The following is a 22,638-nucleotide window of genomic DNA, read 5'->3' as shown; positions in this document are numbered from 1 at the left end:
GGCCAGTGGCAGGCACTGAGGGGTCCTACCCCAGCTGTTTAGTCTCCTATCGTCCTGTCTTCCCACTTTGTGGTGGGACTCATCCCATCCCCATCCCATGGAATTCTCCAGCAGCACACACACACACACACACACACACACACACACACACACACACACACAGTCCCTCTGTGGGGGAGACACCAACTCACCACCTAGAATCCTTCCTAAACTTTGTGGAGTGAGTTGGTCATGCCAACTCAGCTCTGCCTCAAATCCCAGGTCAGAACTGGGGTGCAGAGGAGGCGGCCATCATGCCCTTCCAGTTGTACATAAACCAGGAGCCTCTTGTTTGAGTTCAAGCATGCAGTTAACACAATGGCAGCCCACAATTCACCTTTCTGCCAGCGCTCCATAGCCCCCATCCTCAGGGTGACCAGTTGCCAGCTTATAGACAAAAAGACAGGCAGGGGTGAAGGCCAGAACTGTTGACTGTGAACCAAAACCAGAGAAGAGAGGGTTTGCAGACAACAGGAGGTTGAAGAAGCAGCTAGAGCTACCCCAGCCCCTCCCCCAACGTTGCAATTCTCAAAATAAACCACTCCACAGCCACTTTTGAAATCAGTTTTATATCAAGCTATTAAAAAAAAACACTCCAAATTCTGTCCTGGGTACACGCATATAAAATCAACACTATAAATATATTATTAAAAACATTAATGTCATCAAACAAGCTAACATCTACAAAAATATGAAGGCCTTTGTGCATTGCTCACACTGGCCAGTCCCTGGCCAGTTTCGTAAGGCAAGTACCTGGAAAAGGGGATAAACCTGGAGGAAGGTCCTCAGATCCTAGCCTTGAACCATGAGGAATAATCAAGGCTGGGTCAGTGCTAAGAAGGGCTTTCATGGCTAGAGAGGAGCAGGGTCTGTGGAGTAGCAGGTGCATGATGGGAAATTGCGTTCCTGTTTTCCAGTTGTAGACCCTGTGGGACCAACTGGTCCCCAGAGCCAATGACTACTGGGTGACCTGTCAAACAGGAATTAAATTTGCAGCTGGAATCAAGGCTGCTAATAAGTCTCCAGGGAGATTCAGTGCAATCACCAGGGTCCTAAATCACAGTGGGATCAGAGGCAGTAGACACGGGGTTGGGGGGGGGGGGGTGGCTGAAGGACATAGTAGCTGTCCCTGGCTCTGAAGGTCCAAGGGCCTCAGACCAGCATCTAAAAACTGGGTAAGACCAGGAAATGACTTTTACCTCAGGCCTCTAGGAGCAATGGGCCCCGACCACACCTAGATTCCAATCCTGGGTCACATTTCACAGTTTGCAGAACTGTAAGAAAAGCCGTGGTTTAAACCCACGCGGTAGATGTGTGGAAACATGGCACAACACCGACAGGAAGCTAGCCAAGCCTTGGTGGACCCCTGTGTTCCTGCCCAGACTTCAGAGGTGCTTATTCCTACATGGGGGAAGGTATGGCCTGAGAGAACCCAGGAGGCCTTGGGCTTTACCCACACAGGGGCAGCTTATGGGGAGTGAAGGAGTGGGTCCTCCAGGCTGAGTGGTACCAGGAGCTACTTGCAGGGTCAGGGGCCACTATAGCAGTGGTTCTGATGCTAGCTCTGCCACAGCATCTCACAAGGCTCCTTCCAGGCCCCAGATACAAAGGTGACCTTTTCCTTCTTCGTGCTCAGCTCTATCTCATGGCCGCCCATGGGCTGAAGGAATCAGGATGAGGCTTCGTCACTGGTCCCAGGGAGCTCGAGGGCGCTACTCAGAGCCACCTGAGGGGGCACCATTAGGAGACAGACTATAATGTAGAAGGTAGGGGGCACTCTGCCCAAGATGAACCATCATTTATGAGAAAATTCTTGCGTGCTCACAGGGCAACTCCCCACAGTGGGTTCTGGGCCTCACTGGACAGTGGTCTGTCCAAACCTGGCTGCCAGGTCTTGTTCCAGAGCCAAGGCTGAGAGAAACAGCAGCAGAATGAGGGAGGCTGGTGATGGGTCACGATTCCAGTGTCATTGAGTATCCCCAACCGGGGTGGTGCCTGATGTTCGCTGCGTGCTCATTAGCACATCAGACATTTGGAAAAGTTAACCAACTTTTATAAGTGAAAATAGGGGCCTGGAAGGTTCCTGCACCCCTGTGTTGATGTCCAGTATATTCCGGATGCTCCTGACTTCACTGCTTAGTAGATTTCCCTTGATGGCCAGGATGGCGTTCAGGTGGCCTTTGCTGGCAAAAGAAAGCATCCTGTCAGCTCCACTGGTCACAAACACCCCTGCTCACAGCCTTTGCTGGCTGCCCTGACTCCAGCCTCTGCCGCAGAACCTGCAGCCAGCTGCTCTTGCCAGTAGGCAGCCTTGTCCTCTCTGTCTCTTCCCCTCTCCAGCCTGTCAGACCTTCGTACTGATTGTTACCCCAGAATGTCTCTCCTCATATGCTGGAGGTAGCTGACTCCTTCCGACCTCAAGTTTCAGCTAAATGTCACCTCTCTAAATAGCTTTGCCGTCTCTGATCAGCACCCCCTGTAATTCAAGATGATTACTATCACTTGGAATTTTCTCTTTCTGCCTGGTTACCTCATCATGGTTAGCCCTCACCAGACTGTAAGCTACAGAAAGAGGACTGAGACCCAGCTTGTCCTGTACTTCACTGTACCCCAGAACACAGAGCAGCACAGAGTCCAGCATCTAGAATGCTGATACATGACTGTTGGTGCGATCCCAGCCAAGGACAAGTGATGGGGTCAGTGGGCAGATGGGTGGGTGAGAAAGCAAGAAGGGTAGACGGGTATCTGTGTGGAAAGGTGGGGGATTGGTGGATGTATGACAGGTGGATGAGTAGGTAAACAGAAAGACGGACAGATAACTGGAAGGATGGACAGATCAATGGAAGAGAAGGGGTTAAGCATAAGGACAGATGGATAACTACATGGGAAAGTGGGCAGACAGGCAGATGAATATCTAGGTGGATGGACAGAGACTAATGGATAGGCCAGTAGACAGGTGGATGGGGGCCTGGTGTATACGGGTAGATATACATAGATGATTGGATAGGTGGGGTGAGTCAGCCACAGGCTAGACTGGGCTAAGCTACCAAAACCCCAAGTCAAGACCTATTCAAAGTTTCCTATCAGAGGACACAGCCTATGAAGGAACACTGTTCACCAGGTCCTCAGATAGGTCCAGGATCAGGAGGTGCAAGACATAAAAGCACATGCCCCCAAGTCATCCCCAGACTGAGCATCAGACATTGTGATCCCACCTTAGTGGGGCCTTAGCAGTTGAGTGGGTCATGAGGGGATTCTAGTGCCAGCATTTCCAGAGCACAGTGGGACCTGGCAGGGACAAACCAGCTCCTCAGTTCCCGAGGGCTTCTAGTGCTCACCTGAAGTCAGGGTACAAGGTGGCATATGTGGCCACTTCAATCTTAATGGCATTGGCATCTTGCAGGTGAATGATCTCAGCGAGCCTAGGGAGGGCCTGGTTCAGCCAGGTTGCCTTGGAGCCCTGGAGGCAGAGGGAAGGTTGGAGGATGTTATCCCTCTCCCCCAGGGGTACTAAGAGAGCAGTAGCTGGCCAGGCTTGGAGAGGCTACAGGGATTTTTCAGGGCTCTCAGGGTGGGGTAGGGTGTGCTCACATTCTGAGTGCAGAAATGCTGAATGACGTCAGCATTAGCCAGGATGTGCCTTGCCAGCTGCTGCTGCTGCTCCTCAGTCTTGAGGACCATGCGCCGTTTGCTGAGCCGGATGATGTACTCCTTCACCAGGTGCAGGTGCACGGCCCCCATGAGCTCCTAGGCAGGCAGAATGAGACATCCATTGACCCATAGGAGGTCATCTCCTTCCCTCAATTAAAGCTTCCAAGGCAAAAACACAGGAATACGTAGAGGCAAAAATGTGAGCACTGGTGCCTGCATTCCCCGTGCGCATGTGTAAACACATGTGGGTGTAAGGTATAAACACTGCTGGTTAGTGTGAGTGTCCAGACAGCACCAATCCCCAGGCCCACTCCTGAGCTCCCTCACCTCCTGAAAACAGTCCTTCAGTTCTGAGAACTCAGGCAGCCTGATGCCCACAGTAGTGATGATTTCCTCCAGGGTCTCAACTGACGTTGCCCAGCGGGTCTGTGTGAACTTCTTAAACAGTGGCTGGGACAGGCGAGAGGCAGGATGTCTGGTCACTCCCAGAAAGGAAGGGCAGCCAGGCACAGACAACCCTCACATAGACACTCATGACCAGTAGGGTCCCAAGGGCTTTCCAGGAGCTGGCTAACTTCAGGTTCCTGCTCTCAGATCGGAAGCAGAGGTAGTCTGTGTGTACCCTTCTTCCAAGGTCACACAGCTGTGGCTCAGGAGAGCCAGGACAGCCTGTCTATAGCCCTGCCTCCCTCTTAAATAAATACATTCCTGCATAAACAAGCCCTGTGCCAGGTCATCCAGGGTCACCCCGTGGGCTTTCCATACCCACTGGCTGCCCTTTGTACCTCCAGTCCTGGAGTTGAGCAGGGAACCTCTCCTCTGCTTTCTAAGGGGGCACCCAGGAGATAGAATTCAGCTCTCAAAGGGCCTGAGCCCCAGGAACTGGGGTCAGGAATGGCAGGGGTGGGGAGTGGGGGGGAATCATCTCCAGATGCTCCTAGCTTTGTGGTCCTTCCAGGCCAAGGCAAAGCCAGGATGTGGGGTGGGCCAGCTGGAGAGCACTTCAGGCCCCCACCACTTGGACATCCCCAGCAACACTGCACCTCCCCATCTGTGCCTCCCCAGGTCTGGGGCAGGGGCTTCGACTACTCCTCTCTCTGTCTCCCTCCTGTGCCGGCCTTCAGGATGCACCCTCTAATGGGGTTCCTGATACCTTCAGGTCTGAAAACAGGCTCTGCAGCAGGGTGTCGAAGCCATGAGCCTTAAGATCTTTCAAGGGATCCAGCATGTGGTTCAGGGAATCTTGAGGTATCTGCCACTTCTGCTCCACAGATGTTCTGGAGAGTGAAACGGAAAAAGCAGGTCATGCCAGCCTGCCCAGCCTCCAGCACTGTGCGGTGACCCTTGGACTACTCTTCCTGAATTAGGTCTTTGCTCTAGGACCCTCAGTAGTTCCCCACTCCCTGTGGGATCCAGTCCAAGTCTTCCGTGTACGCCCCACGCCCCCGGCGCCTCCCTTCTGCCTTTGGCAAGTCTCCAGCTCCCCACCTTTTCTGGGTTTGTCTTCTGCTTCACAATTTCATTGAAAAGCTAAACTAACAAATCAATTTCATCCTGCTGACTCCTTTAGCACTCAGTCCACCCTGCGGGGGGCTGTGGCTGCTCCAGCCCTGTCATTTCCTCACTGCCTTGTGACCCTTAATTCCCCTTCTGTGCTCCACACCCTCCACCACACACACACCCCACCCCCGTCTGCCCTCTTCCCATCGGGCACGTCTGCCCAATCCTCTCACCGGAAGGACAGGCAGTTGTTGATGTTGGCGATGATGTTGGCCCTGTAGTTTGTCAGCAGCTTGCTCTTCTCGAGGAATTCATCAAAGGTGCGCTGGTAGCTGATAAAACACAAGGGCGTCTTCAGGACCAGCTCAAACATTGGGACAACAGAAGCCACTGCCTCTCAGTCTGCGGGTTGTTGATCTCCCCAAGATCCAGGGAGGGGCCATAAGCTCCTAAACATCGTATTACAAGCTGCAAAAACTGAGGCCAGAGGGACAGAGCCCTATTTGGGCTCCAGGGAAAGTGCTACCTGGGGTCCCCCTTCTTTCCCTAGGCCCCTCCTTTTCCTCAGTCCCCCTCTGTAACTGGGAGGCCAAAGGGTGTTACAGTCTGATAGTGATGGTGTTTTCAGAATTGGGGGAGGAAACCAAGTTAATTCATGGGAAGAGGCAGCAGGGCCTCTATTCCTCATGGTACATCTTTTAAGCTACAAACTGTTCTGCCGGGGAGCTTTGATGATGATGAAGCCAGAAGTACTAATTCCTGCAGAGGTCACCCCACCTGAGGCTCTTGATGCTCTGGACTGGGGCAGGGGCTGAGGACCCTGGGCTGTATAGTTGACAAGGGCAGGGCAGGGCAGGACTGACTTAGCTTGAATCACCCCCCACTAAGGTGCTGGGGACCCTGTATGCTGTAGACACACCTACCTCCTCAGTAGTGCAGCCAGCTCCACCAGTAGCAACTGTCTTATCTGTACCCCCACTTCAGGAGTGATGTTCTCGGCCTTGTCCTGGCCTTGTAAGACGATCTGCAGAGAGCAGCAGGTAAGCATAGCAGGTGCCCCTCTGGACCAGGGAAGGGGCAGAGTGTGGGAGGGAGGTGCATGCTAGAACATGGGGACCAGCAGAGGTGAGCAGTGGCTGTCCCTGTTCACCATGGGCCTGAGGGGGCACTTAGAGGTACCTGGATGATGTCGATTGGCAGCTCACTGTGGTAGTGGCCATCCAGGCTCTGGGGAGCTACATCCCGGGCCCAGCGCTGAGACTCTAGCTCTAAGGCTCGGGTCATCAGTAACTTCACATTAGTCTAGGGGAAAAGACACAGGTCTTGGTAGCATTAAACCTGTCACCAAGCTCATCCGGAAGTGTCTGTCACACCCTGTGTCCTGCCTGGGCTCTTCCTTTCTATCTCCATTCTGCCCTCCCAGGCCCCGCCCCCAGCATTTGGACTCACCACCTCATTGGACAGGAACACCGCCTCCAGCAACCTGATCTGCTTAGGGGGCAGGAGGCTCCCAAGCCTGATACCCTGTAGCTCCTTTGCCAACTTAGGGCTGTTCAGAATATCACTGTGGGCGGAGAGACACTGGTGTGAAGAGAGTGACAGCAGCACCCGGGCAGCTTAGTCCCGGACTCTGCAGCCGCAGACGCTGTCGCATCTTCTGCCCCGCCCCTTCCCCAGGTCTGTCCACACTCAGTTAGTTCAGGCTGGAGTCATCCTGACTCTTCTTACCCTCCCCCCCTCCTGCTCTAAACCAGTTCCCCAGACCTCTAGGCTACCAGGCTTCCCCTTTTGCACAGATACCTCACAGCTTCTGACCCTAAAGCCAGTCCCACCAGACCAGCCTTGTGGCTGAACAGGAAAGGCTGCCCTGGAACTGCCCTATAGAACTCTCTTGGTGCCTCAAGTGGCTGCAGAGTTCCCAGGGGACCTGCCCAGCCCTGGCACTGCCTAAGGCCTTTTGTTTGCCTAGAACATTAAGAACGACCCACTCTGTGCCCTTCACCCAGTTTGGATGCATGTGAGTCACACTTTGGTCCTCACAGGACAGGTCTCAATATGCCTCCCTTGGACTCCATGTTCAGGCTAGCCTTAGCTTCCTGCTTTGTAGCTGCACCCTAAGTCAGGAGACCCCTGAGTATCACAGGGGCAGGAAGGTGACTAGGTAGGGAGCATGAGTGCCTGGCATTTCCTGGTGAGTCAGGAGAAACTAGCAGGAATCAGGTCAGGGCCCAGCTGTCTCTGGAAGTCCCTGCCTGTTTTCCCTATGTCCTGCTGGCTCTTCACCTACCACCCCTCTCCTGTCCTTTCTCTGGCCTTCCCACAGGAGGCTGGCTCAGCACTTCCCAAGCTGCTCACACACTGCTCACACTGTCTGTGTCCCCAGCCTTCCCTCCTGTATGTAGACTAGGTCTGAGGAATCCATACAAATCCCTAGTCTCTAGTGCTGTGGACGTTTCCACCCTATAACATAAGTCACTCTCTCCCAGCTGGTGTGGATGACAGGCCCATTCAGGGATCCATGGAGTCTGGACCAATCAAAGGATGCTGAGGCTGGGCCCAGCTGAGGACCAATTGCCCACCTTTGGCATATTCCTGCCTCTCATCTGGGGGGCTCCAGAACTCAATGGGCTACCTGGGTGATACTGTCTGGCAGAGATTGCCCCATGAGGGACACCTAGTGCCACCCCACGGTAGCTAGCTCTCTTGCAGGGGGTTGTTACGACACAGCATCTCTGCTCAGCTCCCAGAATGTCACTCCCCTAGAATACCATCCTCCCTACCACTTCTTCCTTGTGTGTTCTGTCCCCTCCCTGCCTGACTGTGCAGCCATTAAACTGTGAACTGACTCAGTACAGAAGGCTCCCTGACTCCCCCAGACCCGGTGTCCTCTCAAGCCCTGTGCTCTGGCCTCCCCCGTGTCCAGCTGCGTCTGTCACAGCTCCTACTCTGTGTCATCCCTGTTCAGATCGGAGACGTCCTTGAGAATGAATGACGAAATCTCCTTTTGGGTGCCTCCCTTTCCCCAACAGCAGAATGGCAGAGATCCAGGAAACTGAAGTACAAAGCCAAAACCTTGGGTGCAATTCCCAACTCTCTTCCTTCACCCCTGACACTGGTTTTCAGCTCACCCCTTGCCGCAGAGGAGACCCATCCCATCCACTGGCATAACTCACTTGGGGTAGAGGTTCAGCACCCAGAGCAGCAGAAAGTAAGTATCCCTCTCACACAGCTCGAACTGCGCCAAGGTGCACAGTTGGGCTGCGAAGTGCGCGTGGTAGCTTTCGGCATAGGTGTGCACAACGTTGAACTCGGCTGGGAACAGCGGTTTCAGCCGCTCCACCACCGCCTCCAGGTCCTCCTTCATGGTGCAGCCCATGTGCAGGAACCTGGTCTCGGCCTCCGAGCGACCCTCGGGCACCCCGGCTGGCTGCGCGTCCAGACGCTCCGCCGCCACCTCCGCCACACTGTCCCTCCACAGTTGCAGCCAGCGCCGGGGGCGCGTGGCCACCAGCACCGCCGCCACGGATGCCCCGGCCGCCCGACGGTCCTCAAGCTCCTGCTGTGACACCACGGCCAGCGCCTGGCGCAGCCTCTCGGGCGCCGCCTCCAGCGGCCGCCGCAGCACCCCAAGCACCTGGTCGCGCAGCAGCAAGTACAGCGCCTCCACCTTGCTCTGCTGGCGCACCAGTTCCTCGTTGCTCCTGCGGCTCGTCGCTGCCTCAGTCTCCAGCTCCCGCTCCAATGCCAGCACCTGCCACGCGGCCTCCAGCCGCCCACTCTCCAGGGCCTCCTTGAGCTCTTCCACTGCAGTGCAGAAACCCGCCTTTAGGCTGACAAACCCACCGGGGACGAGAGGATGCCAATGTCCCAGACAAGACCCGAGCAGGGAACCCCATCTCCTAGACTAGTGACTCGCCTAAGCTGTCTCACCTGCCCAATGTCCTAGCTGAGTGGTTTATGAGCCCCCATCATACCCAAACCTGGACCGACTCTTCCATGCTACTCCAGCCCCAGCTACCACCACAGCCTACCTGTGGGCGGTGGACCATCTAGCTCGGGCCTGGACTTGGGCTGGACCTCAGGATCTGATAATCTGGGCTGGTCCTTTTTCTTCTTCTTCCCTTTGGTGAAGACACTGAACATGTTGGCCAGTCCTTTGGACTTCTTCTTCTCCTTCTTTGCAGACTCTTCCTCCTCCCCATCCCGAACCATCCCAGCCTCCTGGGATGGCATCAGGTCCTCGGAAGAAGCCTCTGACATGGAGGCCTCTGGTTCCACCTCAGATGTGGAGCGTGACTTTTGGGGGCTTCCAGGGAAGTCCAGGGTCCCCGGCACAGACTGTTGGCCAGGAAGCCCTTGGAAGAAAGTGACCATTTTCAGCATCGCCCTGGCTTAGGCCTGCAGGTTGAAAAACAAAGCCTTTAGAGAACAGTGTGAATGATCCCCAGGCCTGAGTGTACAGCCAACTCCCAGCCCTGACAGTGCTCCATCTAGTTCTCCTGGATGGCCACCAGAACCCCCATCTCCTGGCCCTCAGCCTTGCTCCCTCCTCGGCCATGGGTGATGTAGTGCCCACAGCTTGTCTCCCCAGGCAAGGAAGAGGCTGGAGGCCCCAGACCTCCCAGACTGAGGGGGCAATCTCTGCACACAAGTAAATCCTCCCTTGACAGTGCAGCTTCTTGGAGGGAAGGGGGACATGAGAAGTGAGTACCTTTCTGACTCCATCAGCCTCTGGTGAGGAGACAGGACACAGGCTGCTATTCCTTGGGACAACAAGAATGGGTCTAAAAATTTCACAGCCACACAGTGGTTACTCTTCCTACTGAGACCAGCCTCTGCCCCCTCCCTCTGCCTCTCTGCACAGTTCTTATCTAGCTTTGGGGTCACAGAAATATACCACAAGCAAAAACACAGCTGTTACACTGGGACCACAAGAAGAATAGAGCCTGTCCCCTATGTTGGCTTAGGATTGGAGACCTCAGACCCTGAGCAAAGGACCCCAGGAAGCCTTTTACATGTCAGCAAGGCACAGGGATGCCGGGAGTCCCAGCAGCTTGAGTGGTGGGACCCACACTGCCTGGTTTCCACCTTACCCTGCTTGCTTCCGAATGGGGTGACATGACCTTCACAGAAGCTTCTGTTCCTATGCCCTTCCGGAGGGCCCATCCCATTTAGTCTCTCCCCAGCAAGGGTGTTATTTAGCTTAAAATAACCTTGTGGTCAATAGCTTGAGCCTGGAAGCCACAACATCTGATTCAAAGGACCAGCTTCTCAGTCCTCCACATCCCCTGCTATATCTGGACTGTCCGAGCAAGGACGGCCACCAGAGGAAGCATGGCTAGCCCGGAGGGAGGGTCAGGCAGGAACCTCTGTGGTGATGGTGTGACCCATTACCAGGAGGTGGCCTGCCCGCCCCATCTCCAAGAATACACTCCCCAAGCTGTAGCTTCAATTCACCGAAATGACATGGAGTGACCCTAAAATGATGGTCCTTGATGGCAAATGGGAAGACCCACCACCACAAAGACGAAACTGAAGCAGCCTATCGGAGGGCTTGCCCCAAGCACAGCAGACCGACTCCACAGGCTCAGATGAGGCCACTTTTCCAGCAGCCTCTCTGCCTCCACCAGCTCGGCTGTCCAGCCCATTTCCTGAGGGATTTGTTCCAACAACTAGGGCATGGGTAGAGCACCCTGATTAGACAGGAAGCCTGGGCTCCTCCACCCCAGCTCTTATCCCCCTCACCAGGTACCCTGAACAGACAAACCCTTCTCTTTTTAACCTCAGGAGGCCTGAGAACTCCGCTTAGGGCCAGGCAGTGTTTAAGGCCTGTGCCAACCTAGCCTAGCTGCATGACAGGCAACCAGAAAGGCTGGTCTGGCTGATGGGGCTACTCAGCCCCAACCTGAGTGTCTGGTCCCAGCTGCCCTCCAGTGTCAGAGGCTGCTGGGACAAGAGGGAGGATCAGCTGTGGGCTCAGAGACACCTCTCACCAGTGTTAAGACTAGACAACCCCCTTCCTCAGGAGGCCTCAGTTTTGTCATTTGTGAAATGGGGATGAGCCCTCCTACTCACAGTGCTGCCCAGGAGATGTGGCAAAATCACAAACCAGGAACTTGGCACCAGATGTGAGTCCCCTGTGTCCCTGTGACTGCAGGCTCTCCAGAGAGCAGGAGTGATAGGGTGATGTTTAAAGCGCCAGTCCCAGCTAGTCCCATTAAGGCAGGAAGGGGGCCTGCTCAGAGGCACATGGAATGGCTGCAGTTGGTGTCACCTACCTTAATTCTAGATGCCCCTGGTCCACAGAGACTCTCCTGCAACCTACTGTCTCTTTCATCGGGTGACAGGAGAGCGTGCCCACGCCCCACTGGAGACTACGGGGGCAGGAAATCCCGCGGGTGCTGGGACCTTCCTATTGTGAACCTGAGGTTCCCTAGCTTTTGTCCCGGTCCCTACACCCTGCGTTTCTCCGGAGAGAGCCCTGTGCTGCCCTCAGGGAACCTGATCCCTGGCTTGTCCTACCAGTGGGTATGCTGGAGGTCAAGGGACCTCGGAATATCCCGCCCGCGTCTTCTTGGCCACTCAGGGCCATTCCCTCGGGGAGTCCTGTCGGAGACTCTGGATCAGGACCGGAGGGGAAGCTACACAGAGCGGTAAGGACAGGGGCATGCCGGTGGAGGTCACTTACTGTGTCCGGGACAGGACGCCTTAGTCCTGACCCTGGCAGGGCACAGCCTGAAATAGTCGCAGGCCCCTCCCGGGCTCCGCCTCCCCCAGCAGCCGCAACCGCGGAAAATCCGCGGGCGGAGGCCAAGGACCTGTCCGATTCCAGAGCTGGGGGCGGGGCGGGGCCGGTAGAGAGGGAGGGGGCGGGGTCGCTTCGCTGTTCCCAACAGTCTGGAAAAAAGGTGGCAGAGCTGGCCGAGTGTGGCCCGGGTATGTGTGCGCAGGGAAGGGTATCACGGGGGCTACAAGTTCCGCTAGACGCGGGGCCATTGTCCTTGGACGATCTCTGATTGGCTGCCAAGCAGGGGCGCACGCCCAGAGCCGCTGTTCCGCGTCACACAGTCAACACGGTCTGGGGAGTGCCCTCTACCACCTCAACGCCTCGGCCACGTGCAGTTACCCCTCTGAGCCCCTCCGAGTCTATGGAAGTCTGGAAGGCAAGCTTCCTGGAGGAGGCGTTCCAAGGCAGCTGAGCACACGGCCGGTCCTGGGACCTCTCATTACCAAGCCTCGTGTTAGAGGAGCCTTCCTCTTCACCCAGAGGTCACACAGGCAGAGATGACAGACACTCCTCCCTGAGCCTCCTGCGGGGCTCCCATTGACAAGCTATCTCAGGCTGGGTTTAGGCCAGATCCTCGGATTCCCTTCCGCAGCCTTTTTCTCAGGGTCTGCCTTGGGGCGGGTGGGGTTGTAGACTAGTGTAGGGAGGGGATGCTTCATCCGTTAGGAATTTCTGCCCCCTGGAATATGGGCTCACTCAGGAATTTCCCCCACTAGACACCAGCTTCTTTTTTGCCTCTACTTGGAGTTCAGCTCCTCCCCATCTTTTGTTTGGGTCCTTTCTTCTTTCCCTGCCAGCCTAAGCCGGGCTTCGAAGGGAGAGGGAAGGGCAGCTTGAGTGGGGGGGGGGGTTATGCTTAGGGGTTGTCCCTGGAAACTCAGAACTTCCTCTTCCTCCTGGGGAGCACTGTCCAAGTGCCAGTTTTTCTTTTTGTTTCTTTTTTTTTTTTTTTTGCGGGGGTGGGGTGGGGGTTGTTTGTTTGGTTGTTTTTGTTTGTTTGTTGTTGTTTTTTTTGAGACAGGGTTTCTCTGTGTAACAGCTCTGGCTTTCCTGGAACTCGCTCTGTAGCCCAGGCTGGACTCGAACTCACTGAGATCTGCCTGCCTCTGCCTCCCGAGTGCTGGGATTACAGGTGTGTGCCACTACCACCAGGCATCCAAGTGCCAGGTTTAAGATGTGCCTCCATCCTGTCTCCTGGCAGGCTGCAGAAGACAAGTATAGAAGGTTGCTGGGCGTGGTTATGCATGCCTTTGATCTTTGTGAGTTCGAGGCCAGCCTGGGCTACAGAGCGAGATCCAGGAAAGGCGCAAAGTTACATAGAGAAGACATAAAAGCCAGATACCACCTCCACCTCTTCTCCTGTGGTCCTAATGGGTGACATTTTCAGATGAGCCCACAGTGCTCAAGCTGGGGGTAATTGCCTCTGCTCCACAGGGCACCCAGGGGAGACCAAGTACTTAGGGTCCCATCCACACATCCACAGACAAAAAGGACAGAAGCCCAGGCGTCCTTGCCTACCGCCTCCGGCTGCCTCTTCACACATTGCGCAACCCCACCAGAGTTTACCCAGCCTCTGCTTTATTCATCCAATTCCTAATTTCAAACAGGTTAGGAAATGGCTGGGAAACTCCACAGGTTGAGTTGAGAGAGGGAAGTCAGGTCTTTAAGAACCCACATCTGCTCGGAGCCTCGGCTCTGTGGGACAGATGTTGGACTGCCAATCTTGTCCCAAGATGCCCACAGTAACTTCCTCAGAGCAGAGTCAGGGTTGGCAGAAGCCAGTACCACCTGTCTTGTGTGGGCACACCAAGCACTTCTCTGAGTTTAGGGTGAGGGTCAAAGGTCCTGTGTGAAGTTCCCAACACAAAAATGTTGAAATCAGGCTATGTGGATAGTCAAGGGCCAAAAATCAGTGTGGTCCTCAGGGATCTAGATAGTTAACTCTTCTAAATAGTCCACCAAAGGCCAGCCAAGAGATGGATCCCACAGGAGAGAAGCAGCTGGAACAGCTTGTCTGGAAAGCTGCTGTCCCACCTCTGATGGCCAGCACCTGGCCACAAGCCATGGCCCACTGCTTGCACTCAACCCAGGGTTACCCCCTCTCCCCAAGTAGCAACTGCTGATTCTTTATCTCTTGGGTGGTTTTTTGAGACAAGATCTTTAGAGCCCAGGTTGTCCTGGAACTCAAAATCCCTCTCTTCTGTATCCTTGAGGGCTGGGATGACAGGTCTGCACCACCACAGGCTCTCCCTTTTATGTTTTTAATTATAAATAATATATACATAACACAAAGTGTAACGTTTTAACAGTGTTGGGCATTCTAGCTGTCAATATTAAGTGTAGTGTGTATGTGTCTGTGAATGTGTACATCATGAGTGCAGGGGCTCAGTGGTACAGAAGAGGACATTGGATCCTCTGGAGCTGGAGTTGCAGGCAGTTGTGAGGCTGCTCTGGGGACAGCTTGGGTGCTCCACAAGAGCAGCAGGTGCTCTTAACAACTGAACCATCTCTCCAGATTCAAGGAACTCTTTGTGCCCTGCCAAAATGAACCATAGTCCCCAGTATACAACAACTGCCCATTCCCTTCTATCCCCAAGCCCCTGGTAACCCCATTCTGTGTCTGTGTCTGCTGCGTGGATCCCATGAGTGGATGGATACAGCCCCTGTGTTTGTGTGTGTTTGTGTCCTTTTGTGTTTGTGTGGTGATGCCGCATAAAGAGAAAAAGACTAACTCTTGGTCCTTTAGCCAAGAGTGGACCTGTTGATGCAGGAGTCTGGGTCTTTCCTGTTCTAATAGTCCAATCCAGACAAGGTCTAGTTTAAAAGAAATCTAACTGAAGAGCCCTAATCTAAAAAGGGAGTCCTGAATCAAGGCTGTTCCCTCTATATACTGAACAGTGCAGCAAATGTAGCAAATAGGAATAAGCAACTTTGGTCTTAATCTTTTATAGGAGTCTCATAAGGGAGAAAAAAATTCCCCCCCCCCCTCATCTACCTACTCAGAACATCACACAAAAGCACAATTAGGTATTATTAAGTTATAATCACAAGTTGCTTCTAACATTTTTAGGGGGATGGGTAGGCATTGTGGAGGGGTGGGACATTGTTTATAATGTGCCTCACTGCTTCCAGCACGTGGTCTTAGACCTGGTCACCATGACCAGTGCACACATGAATGAGTTTGTTGTATAGCAGTTTCCTCAATATTAAAAGCTTCAGTTTTGGAGGTAAGCCCTAAGGGCTCAGTACATTTCCAGGGAGGTGAGGCAGCAGGATGGTCCAAGTGGAGTGGAACCCTCCATCTAGCAGCAGCGCTGGTTAAGACAGGAAGAAAGTAACTCAGAATAGCTTCAGGAAGTCCCTGAAACTGACCAGATTCACTAGGCTTCTGTAAGAACTGCTAAGTGATACTCTCAGATAAACTGAGTGGCCTAGAAGACCCTTACAGCTGGGCCTCCTGGGGAAATCAGGTCAGCCAAATGGCCAGCCACACCTGCCTCAAAGAGTCTCAGACCACCTGAGCTGCCTGAAAACGGCCCTCTCCAGCCTATAGTGACCTGCCTGTAGGTTGTTCAGTAAGAGCTCCAGGCCCCACTGTTATGAACTGTCACCCTTGCTGGTGATGGCTTTTGGTAGTAACAGTTGCTTTGAGTCATTTCTGCTCCTGTAATGAGCCTTCACTCATACATTTGTATGTAACCCCAATAAAAGTCACTGGTTCACCAAGTTGGACTTTATCTATACTTTGGTCTGTTCCTTATTAGGGTGAGTGGACATTTGTCCCCAGAAATAGTGTCCTGCAGCAGTTGTGAAGGAGAAATAGAAATAATAGAAACAGCATAATCAAAGCTGGGCCTTCAGCTGAGCTTGCAAGACTTTATGTTGGCAGTCCAAAGTATAGTAAGATTGACTGTAATGCTTTCCCTAGAAGCCAGTTAACCCTGAGCAGGTTGGATGTGCAGGGTGTGAGCAGAAAGAGTACATTGTAACAAATGATATCAAAGCACAGCGCTAACTTGGTCACGGGTTGGCTGGAGCTTGATGTGTAAAGGTAAACTTTAAACTGCATCTCTCCAAGAAACCACTCTCACACGATGATCGTTTGCTTTAGTTAGCATGATGTTCTAGAGGCCTAGGGATGCTATTAACCAGGGTGGGATTTTCTGCCTGCTAAGATCCTAACTATATTCTGTCCTATGGATGTTCCATATTTTGTTGTCCTCAATGGCTACATTGGCCACTGTGAATAGTGATCTGTGGGACACTGAACTCAAAAGCTCCATTCGGGTCCCAGCGTCCAGTTCCTGTGGGTGGACAGTTGACTTTCTCTGACCTCTGGAGTTGCCAGGCCAAGCTCTGAGTGTTTTTTGTTCATCAATAGATTTCATCATAGGCATAGGAATTAGGCACTGTCTAACCATCCCTTACCATAGATGAGCAAACTGAGGCACAGATAGGCCTGCGATCTGTCAGTCAATATGGAGCTAGCTGCCTTCTGCTATTCGGCTCCTCCAGGATTACTCCGTATTTGAAATGCAGCTTGATATACTTAAATCAGACCCAAGAAAGCCAGGAGTTTCCATGGGGAGATGGGAGGCACTGTCCTTCAGCCTGTCACAGGGTCGGGGACATTACTCAATTACCATATTCAGTCAACTGATTAAAGTATCATGGGCAACACAAAGGGCCAGCCCAGCTCAGGCCAGAGACTGATACCAGGTGGTGTGTTTCTGACTTTCTCTCTCTTCATTCCCTGGCTGCCTGAGAAAGTAGCTGGGAAAGCTCTCAGAAGGAGAAGCTGGAAACAAAAGGAGTAGCATTGTGGGGCAGAGTTCAGCAGGTACAAAAGCCAGGCGGAGGGATCAGATAGGTGTGGAGGACCTGGCCAAGGGGAGAGGCTGTATGAGCTGGGGTGGTGGGCCGCCTTGTCCCACGGGCCATGCTGGCTGTGGAGTAGACTCTCTGGGAAGGAAGACTAAGGCATTCCAGGGTGTCTTCCTGTCTTCTGCTGTCACTGGCCCCACTTCCCCTTCTGTGATGACTTGCATTTCCCAGTGGCCTGACCTTGGCTGTCAGGACAACAGTTTCTTCCTTGTACTTCTCAGACCATCATCCGACCTAGGACCTTGGTCACTCTCTTGTTCCATAGGGAGACCCCACACATTCATGACACTGACCAGAGTACTACTACATTTCTCATGGACAGACAGGAAACTTAAAGTCTCAGAGAAGTGGGCACCAAGGCAGGGGCTACTGCTGTTAACTCTCTTCTCCCAGCCTTCCCAGGAGAGGAAGTGACTTGCTCAGGACATCAGCTGCAAGGGACTGGGGTCTGCTGACGTCCTCGGGATCATAGGGTGACCAAGACAGGCCAACCAAGGAGCCACCTTAATGACATGCCCTTCATCAAAGGCCGTGCTCACCAGTCAGCACCCCACCCCAATTCTGTTTCAAGCTGCTCACAGTTGCAGTGTCCCCATCCTCTGTCCCCTTCCCATGTGGTCTTGAGAGAAAGCAGGGCTGGTGGGGATGTCTCCAGAGGAGGACAGTGCAGAAGTGCAGAGCAGCCTCCTGGAAGCCCTCGCCCTGCCTGTAGGCAAGGAAGCTCCCTTCCCAAGCCCAGCTGTTTCGTAGAAGATCTGCCAGCCTTTCTCAACACCTCTCAGGCAGTGATGTAACAGTTTCCATCCCTTCAAGCCCTCGCTGCCATGGGCCCTTCTCTAAAACGGCATGATTTACAGGAATCAGAGGAGTGTGGTCCTTTCAATAACACAGGCTGGCCACATGGCAGAAGCTCCCCGGGCAATCCCAGGCTTTACAAAGACGGCCAGGGTGCTGCAAGTCTGTGGGTGTCTCATCCACCCCTGCCTCATAGCCAGGAGCTCCCAGGAGACGGTGTCATGTAGACTGGGGACAATCTGGATTCCAGAGAGCTACATCACCTGCATCTATGGCTTATTAGTGACCTTCAAGGCTCCTGGGAATGGAGCTGACTCCGCTCAGAGGGCTGGCAGTGTGCCTTGAAGGAGATATTGCAGAGAAATAACCACTGCTGCCTGAACAGGCTTCAAATGGACCAAGCCCTCCCTCCTTAGCAACAGTCTCTGTTTTCTCTGTGGTCCTCACAGTTTTACACAGAAAGGCAGGTCAGTAAGTGGGATTCCTCCTCATAATGTCTGCATCCAGAGGCCGGATTTAACCACAGAGTGACTCCATGGGGAGCAGGCAGGCCATATCATGGCACAAGTGAGCACCCCCAAAACAACAGCCCTCCCCTCAACCTTTCTTCTTCCCAGCATTCCAATTTTGTTTTCTGGTGACTTCTATCCCTCAGAAAGGTTGGTTCCTCAATGTTTGATTTTTGGATCATCCTAGCCTCCAACTCAGTCACCCTAAGCAGAATTAGGTTCCTCAGCGATGACAGAAATGTCACCTCTCATGGAAGCTCCTTGGCTGAGCATCACTTTTGTAAGCCCCCTAATGAGAGTGACTTTTGGGGGGGAGGGGGAGCAGGATGTCTTATCCCAGGCTGGCCAGGAGCTCTCTCCTAAGAATGATCTACATGATTCTCTTGACCAGCACATGACGGATTACAAGCATGTGCCACCACATCTGACTTATGGGGGTGTTGAGGATTGCACCCAGGGCTTTGTGGGTGCTAGCCAAGTGCTCTACCAATTGAGCTACATTCCCAGCCCTGCTATTAGACTTTTAAATCTTGTGTCTTTTACATACATCTTAAATTTTGACCTAGGGGAATATGTTGCTAGCCATAACATTGCTAAAGCTAAGAATGAAAACACTGTGGGCATGGTGACACCTGCCTTTACTCCCAGCACTTGGGAAGTAGAGGCAGGCAGATCTCTATGAGTTTATGGTCAGCCTGTCTGACATACAGTTCCAGGTCACCCGGGCCTATATAGTGAGAGACTGTCCCCCAAAAAAACCAAAATCAACTAAACATTAACAAATGTTTTGAGTGGTGAGTAGATGGTGAGTTTTTTTTTTTTGTTTTTTGTTTGTTTGTTTATTTTGTTTTTGCAATGGCTGGTCCAGGCTTCATAGGTCTAGAAGTACACAGGGATAAGTAGCCTGGGATAGGAGTGGTGTCCACATTTCAGTTCCCTTCATGAGCTGCGACACAGAAGGCTGGGCTGAGCCTCTGGCTGCTCTTATACAGGGGTGCTTGTCTCCTACCCAGGCTCTTTCTAGCCACTGCAATGCAGGGCTGCTGCCCCTGGAGCACTGTGGAATCCGCTATCAGCACCGCACTCCATTTGTCTTATCTCGGTGGCCAGGCCCACTCCCGCCTAGCCTCCTGTTCAGATTGACAATGTCACAAGGCAGGCCAGTCTTGCCCCTCCCGGGATGATGATGGATGGTGGGAGACTCTGGTGGCCTGCTGTAGTTCCCGTGGGGTTTTTGTTTTTGTGGTTTTTCTTCTCTTCTGAATGTGTGTGGTAGCAAAGGAAGGAAGTGAGAATGGGAATACAGGGTAGCGCTGCCTCCTGCCCCCGCCCCCCACAGCCTGCTCAGTGATGAGAGGCTCTGCAGGAAACACCTCAAAGTCACTGAGGGTGTTCCCCCCATGAATGTGGCTTGCTGAGGTCTGGGGCCAGGAAGGAAGGAGCCAGGACCAGCAGGCAAGGAAGGAAGAGGGAGAGGCTGGGGAGGCACGAAGGTGACAGGCTGACTGCCACCTCCAGTACCCTTGAATCAGAACCTCTGAGGTCAGCCTGACTTGTCCCTAAGCTCTCTCCCTATTAGTTACTCCATTCTATGGGACTAAACCTCAGAAAGGAAAGGGACCGTAGGTTCCAAGATGCAGAGGACAGGGCTGAGACAACTGGCCCAGGACCCCAGTCTTGCGGCTGTTTCTGCATGGCACACTGAGCCCAGGGGCCAGGAGAGAAATCATCGCAGAAGGCCTTGTGAGAAATCAGCTGAGTTCTGAGAAAGAGTGGTGGAGAGGAGGGGCTGGGCAGAGGCTGAGGACCAAGGGATAGCTGGCAGGTGCTAGGCTTGGAGACTGAGAGACAAAGAAAGTGGTTCCAGGCTCCCCTGCTTGTGAGCAGAGCAAAGAGGCTAGGCAGAGGCTCCATCCTGTGGGACAGGCTGACAGTGCTGACAAGGGCTAGCAGATCCCATGAACACACACACACACACACACACACACACACACACACACACACACACACACACTTGTTAGCCAATTAGTCAGTGAATCCCAAGGTAGCTTTTAGAGACAGTTCATGTCCTCTCAAGCTTGGCCTGGACAGCAGGATGGTCAAGGAGACGCCCTAAGGAGTCTCTCTGGGTCATGGGGATAGGAGGTTTCCAAACCACACCACTCTTAGGGCTGAGGAGCCACCAGCCAGAGCTAGCAGAGTCCTTCATTGTTCCTCTTGTCCTCAGTCTCCTGACTTGCACCTCTGTCCTCTGGCTACCTGTGACCTTAGTCACTGCCAGGTTCCTAGGAACACATGCTGATGCTCCTTGTACATGCACACTTCTGGCCAGGAAACCTGGATTTTCTGTTTCCAGGTCTAAGAACCCTGAGGAAGACAGTCTGGAGGCTCTAAGAAGGACTAGGCTCAAGTCCTTCCCCATGCCATGTGATGCTGCTCACCCTCCAAATCTCTCTCTCCTAACAGACATGCCCACCCACCTCATACTCTACTGAACACTCAAGGCCCATTCCACTTCCAGCTGGTCCCTGACCCCATTGCCACACTTAGGATCACCTTTCAACATTGTCCTGCAGATTATGGCCTGGCTGGGACATGGGGTCATAGGGAGGACAGAGGCTGGCTTTATGGTGGGTTCCAGTTCCACCCTCCTCAGCCAACCCCATGCTAGCTCCTCTGGCTGGAAGGCACTGACAGTGTGCCCATTTCACAGTGGGAATATTGAGGCACAGCCTACAGACTCATCTGGATGCTCAGCCCTGAGACTCGGGACATCTAGGATGTGGTCCTGCTGGATCTGGTGAGGGGCCTGGGACTCACAAGTAGGGCGTGCAGGAGGTAGAGGGCTCTCTGGGGAGAACTTGTCTAAGATAAGGTTTCTATCACCTCTCAGAACCCTGTCTGCACTGCCAGCAGGACTCTGATGGCCACCGGGGGACACACGTGGGACCAAGCAGGGACTCCTGGCCAGTGAATCGGCCATTTCCCCTTCCTCTACAGTGGAGGTTCCTCTCACACTCTGAACTCTAGGTTATGAGGTTTCCAGGCCACTTACCCTCTGCAGGTCTCAGTTTCCCTACTAGCAGGAAGGACTGCTTATCAAGTGTCAACAATTCCCGGCCTTCACCTCTGGCTTTGGAGCCTGGGAACCTCAACAACTTCGTTTCCTCATTCCTGCCCTGCCTACCCTTCCCCAGGGAGGTCTGGATCTCCCCGGCTGGGCTGACCTGGCCCTGGCATCCAGCCCTGATACACACTGTGGTGGGGGTGGTGGGTGGTCACAATGCCCCTGATGCCTGCTCCTAGAAGGAACTATGAATTCTGGGCATCTACCCCAGGGCTCCCAGCAGAATCAGACATGGATGGATGGCTCTGTGCTCCAGTCCCAGCACAGGGAGAGGAGGCAGATTGGCCTGGGCATTAATTACCCTCTGGCTACTTATATCCCAGGGAGAGGGTCTGGGAGAGCAGGGAAAGAAGTACTGTCTACTCATATCACACTGCAGTGTTTTAGAACCCTGCTCTTACACTTGAGGAAGGAAACGTCACTGGGCTTTTGGGACCCCGGGCCACCTGCAGGTACCTGACCCCACACAAGCTAGTGTCAGAGTCAGGCTCAGAGCTACAGGGGAAGCCTGCTGGAGAACAGTGGGGTGAGCCAGCTGGCACAGCCTATGCTATCAGTTCCCTGCCAATCCCCTTTCAGCCTCCCTGGAAATTGGAGCCATCAATGCAAATAAGCCCCCAGCCTTGTCCCTCAGGCTATAAACACATTTCAACAGGTGTACCGTCTCCTGGAAGTGTACCCAAGGCTGAATGAACATGCATGGCTACCTTCCCACCCATACACACACAGTAACCTAACAACTTTTAATGCTGGAAAGTCCCTCCTGCATGAAACCGGAATACCTCAAGCTGCAGAGCCGGTGTTCACCAGGGCTCAGGCTACCTAGAATGGGGCAGAGTTCTGCCCACCCCTTCTGGGCAAGACCAGCATGGTATCTGAGGTTAGGGGACCCGGGGTCCTAGTGAAGGGTTGGCTTTGTTTTGTTGCTTTTTAAATGTATTTGTTTTTACTTTATGTACGGGTGTTTTGTCCACATGTATGTCTGTGCACCACACACATGAATGCTCACAGAGGCCAGAAGAATGCAATGGATCCTCTGGAACTGGAGTCACAAATGATTGCTTATTGTCATGTGGGTGCTGGGAACCCAACCAGGGTCTTCCAGAGAGGGAACCAGGGCTCTTCATCTCTGAGCTCTCTCAGCCCCTGAAGACCTGGATCTGCAGCTACAGGGAGGGCTTTTCCAGCTCAGGACTTGCGTGAGTCATCCAATTCATTCAGTTGTCAGCAAAGGGCCCGCAGGCCGACCTACCAGCTGGGTCTTCCCGCATCACCCCTCCCAACCAGCTTAGTTTGCCCAACCGTAGGCACTATTTTAATTCATATTTATTTTTAGAATACTCAGC

The 22,638-nt window shown here is 53.5% G+C and overlaps 1 protein-coding gene across 1 annotated transcript; it reads right to left on the bottom strand.

The window, feature by feature from the left end:
• Window positions 1-621: 621 nt before the first annotated feature.
• On the bottom strand, window positions 622-12,092 carry Tnfaip2 (TNF alpha induced protein 2). The gene is made up of 12 exons (XM_036205469.1): window positions 11,879-12,092; window positions 9,222-9,588; window positions 8,364-8,994; window positions 6,640-6,754; window positions 6,370-6,492; window positions 6,114-6,214; window positions 5,424-5,522; window positions 4,844-4,967; window positions 4,018-4,140; window positions 3,631-3,786; window positions 3,378-3,499; window positions 622-2,222 (listed from the first exon to the last, which is right to left on the bottom strand). Exons 2-12 carry the CDS (start codon window positions 9,571-9,573, stop codon window positions 2,081-2,083), a joined length of 2,088 nt encoding a protein of 695 aa, XP_036061362.1. The 5' UTR covers window positions 9,574-9,588; window positions 11,879-12,092; the 3' UTR covers window positions 622-2,080.
• Window positions 12,093-22,638: the final 10,546 nt, after the last annotated feature.

The sequence above is a fragment of the Onychomys torridus genome, chromosome 14 (genome assembly GCF_903995425.1).
Source record: "Onychomys torridus chromosome 14, mOncTor1.1, whole genome shotgun sequence".
Classification (NCBI taxonomy): Eukaryota; Metazoa; Chordata; class Mammalia; order Rodentia; family Cricetidae; genus Onychomys; species Onychomys torridus.
Note: the sequence above shows the minus strand (reverse complement) of the source record. Positions and strands in the feature narration are given on the sequence as shown.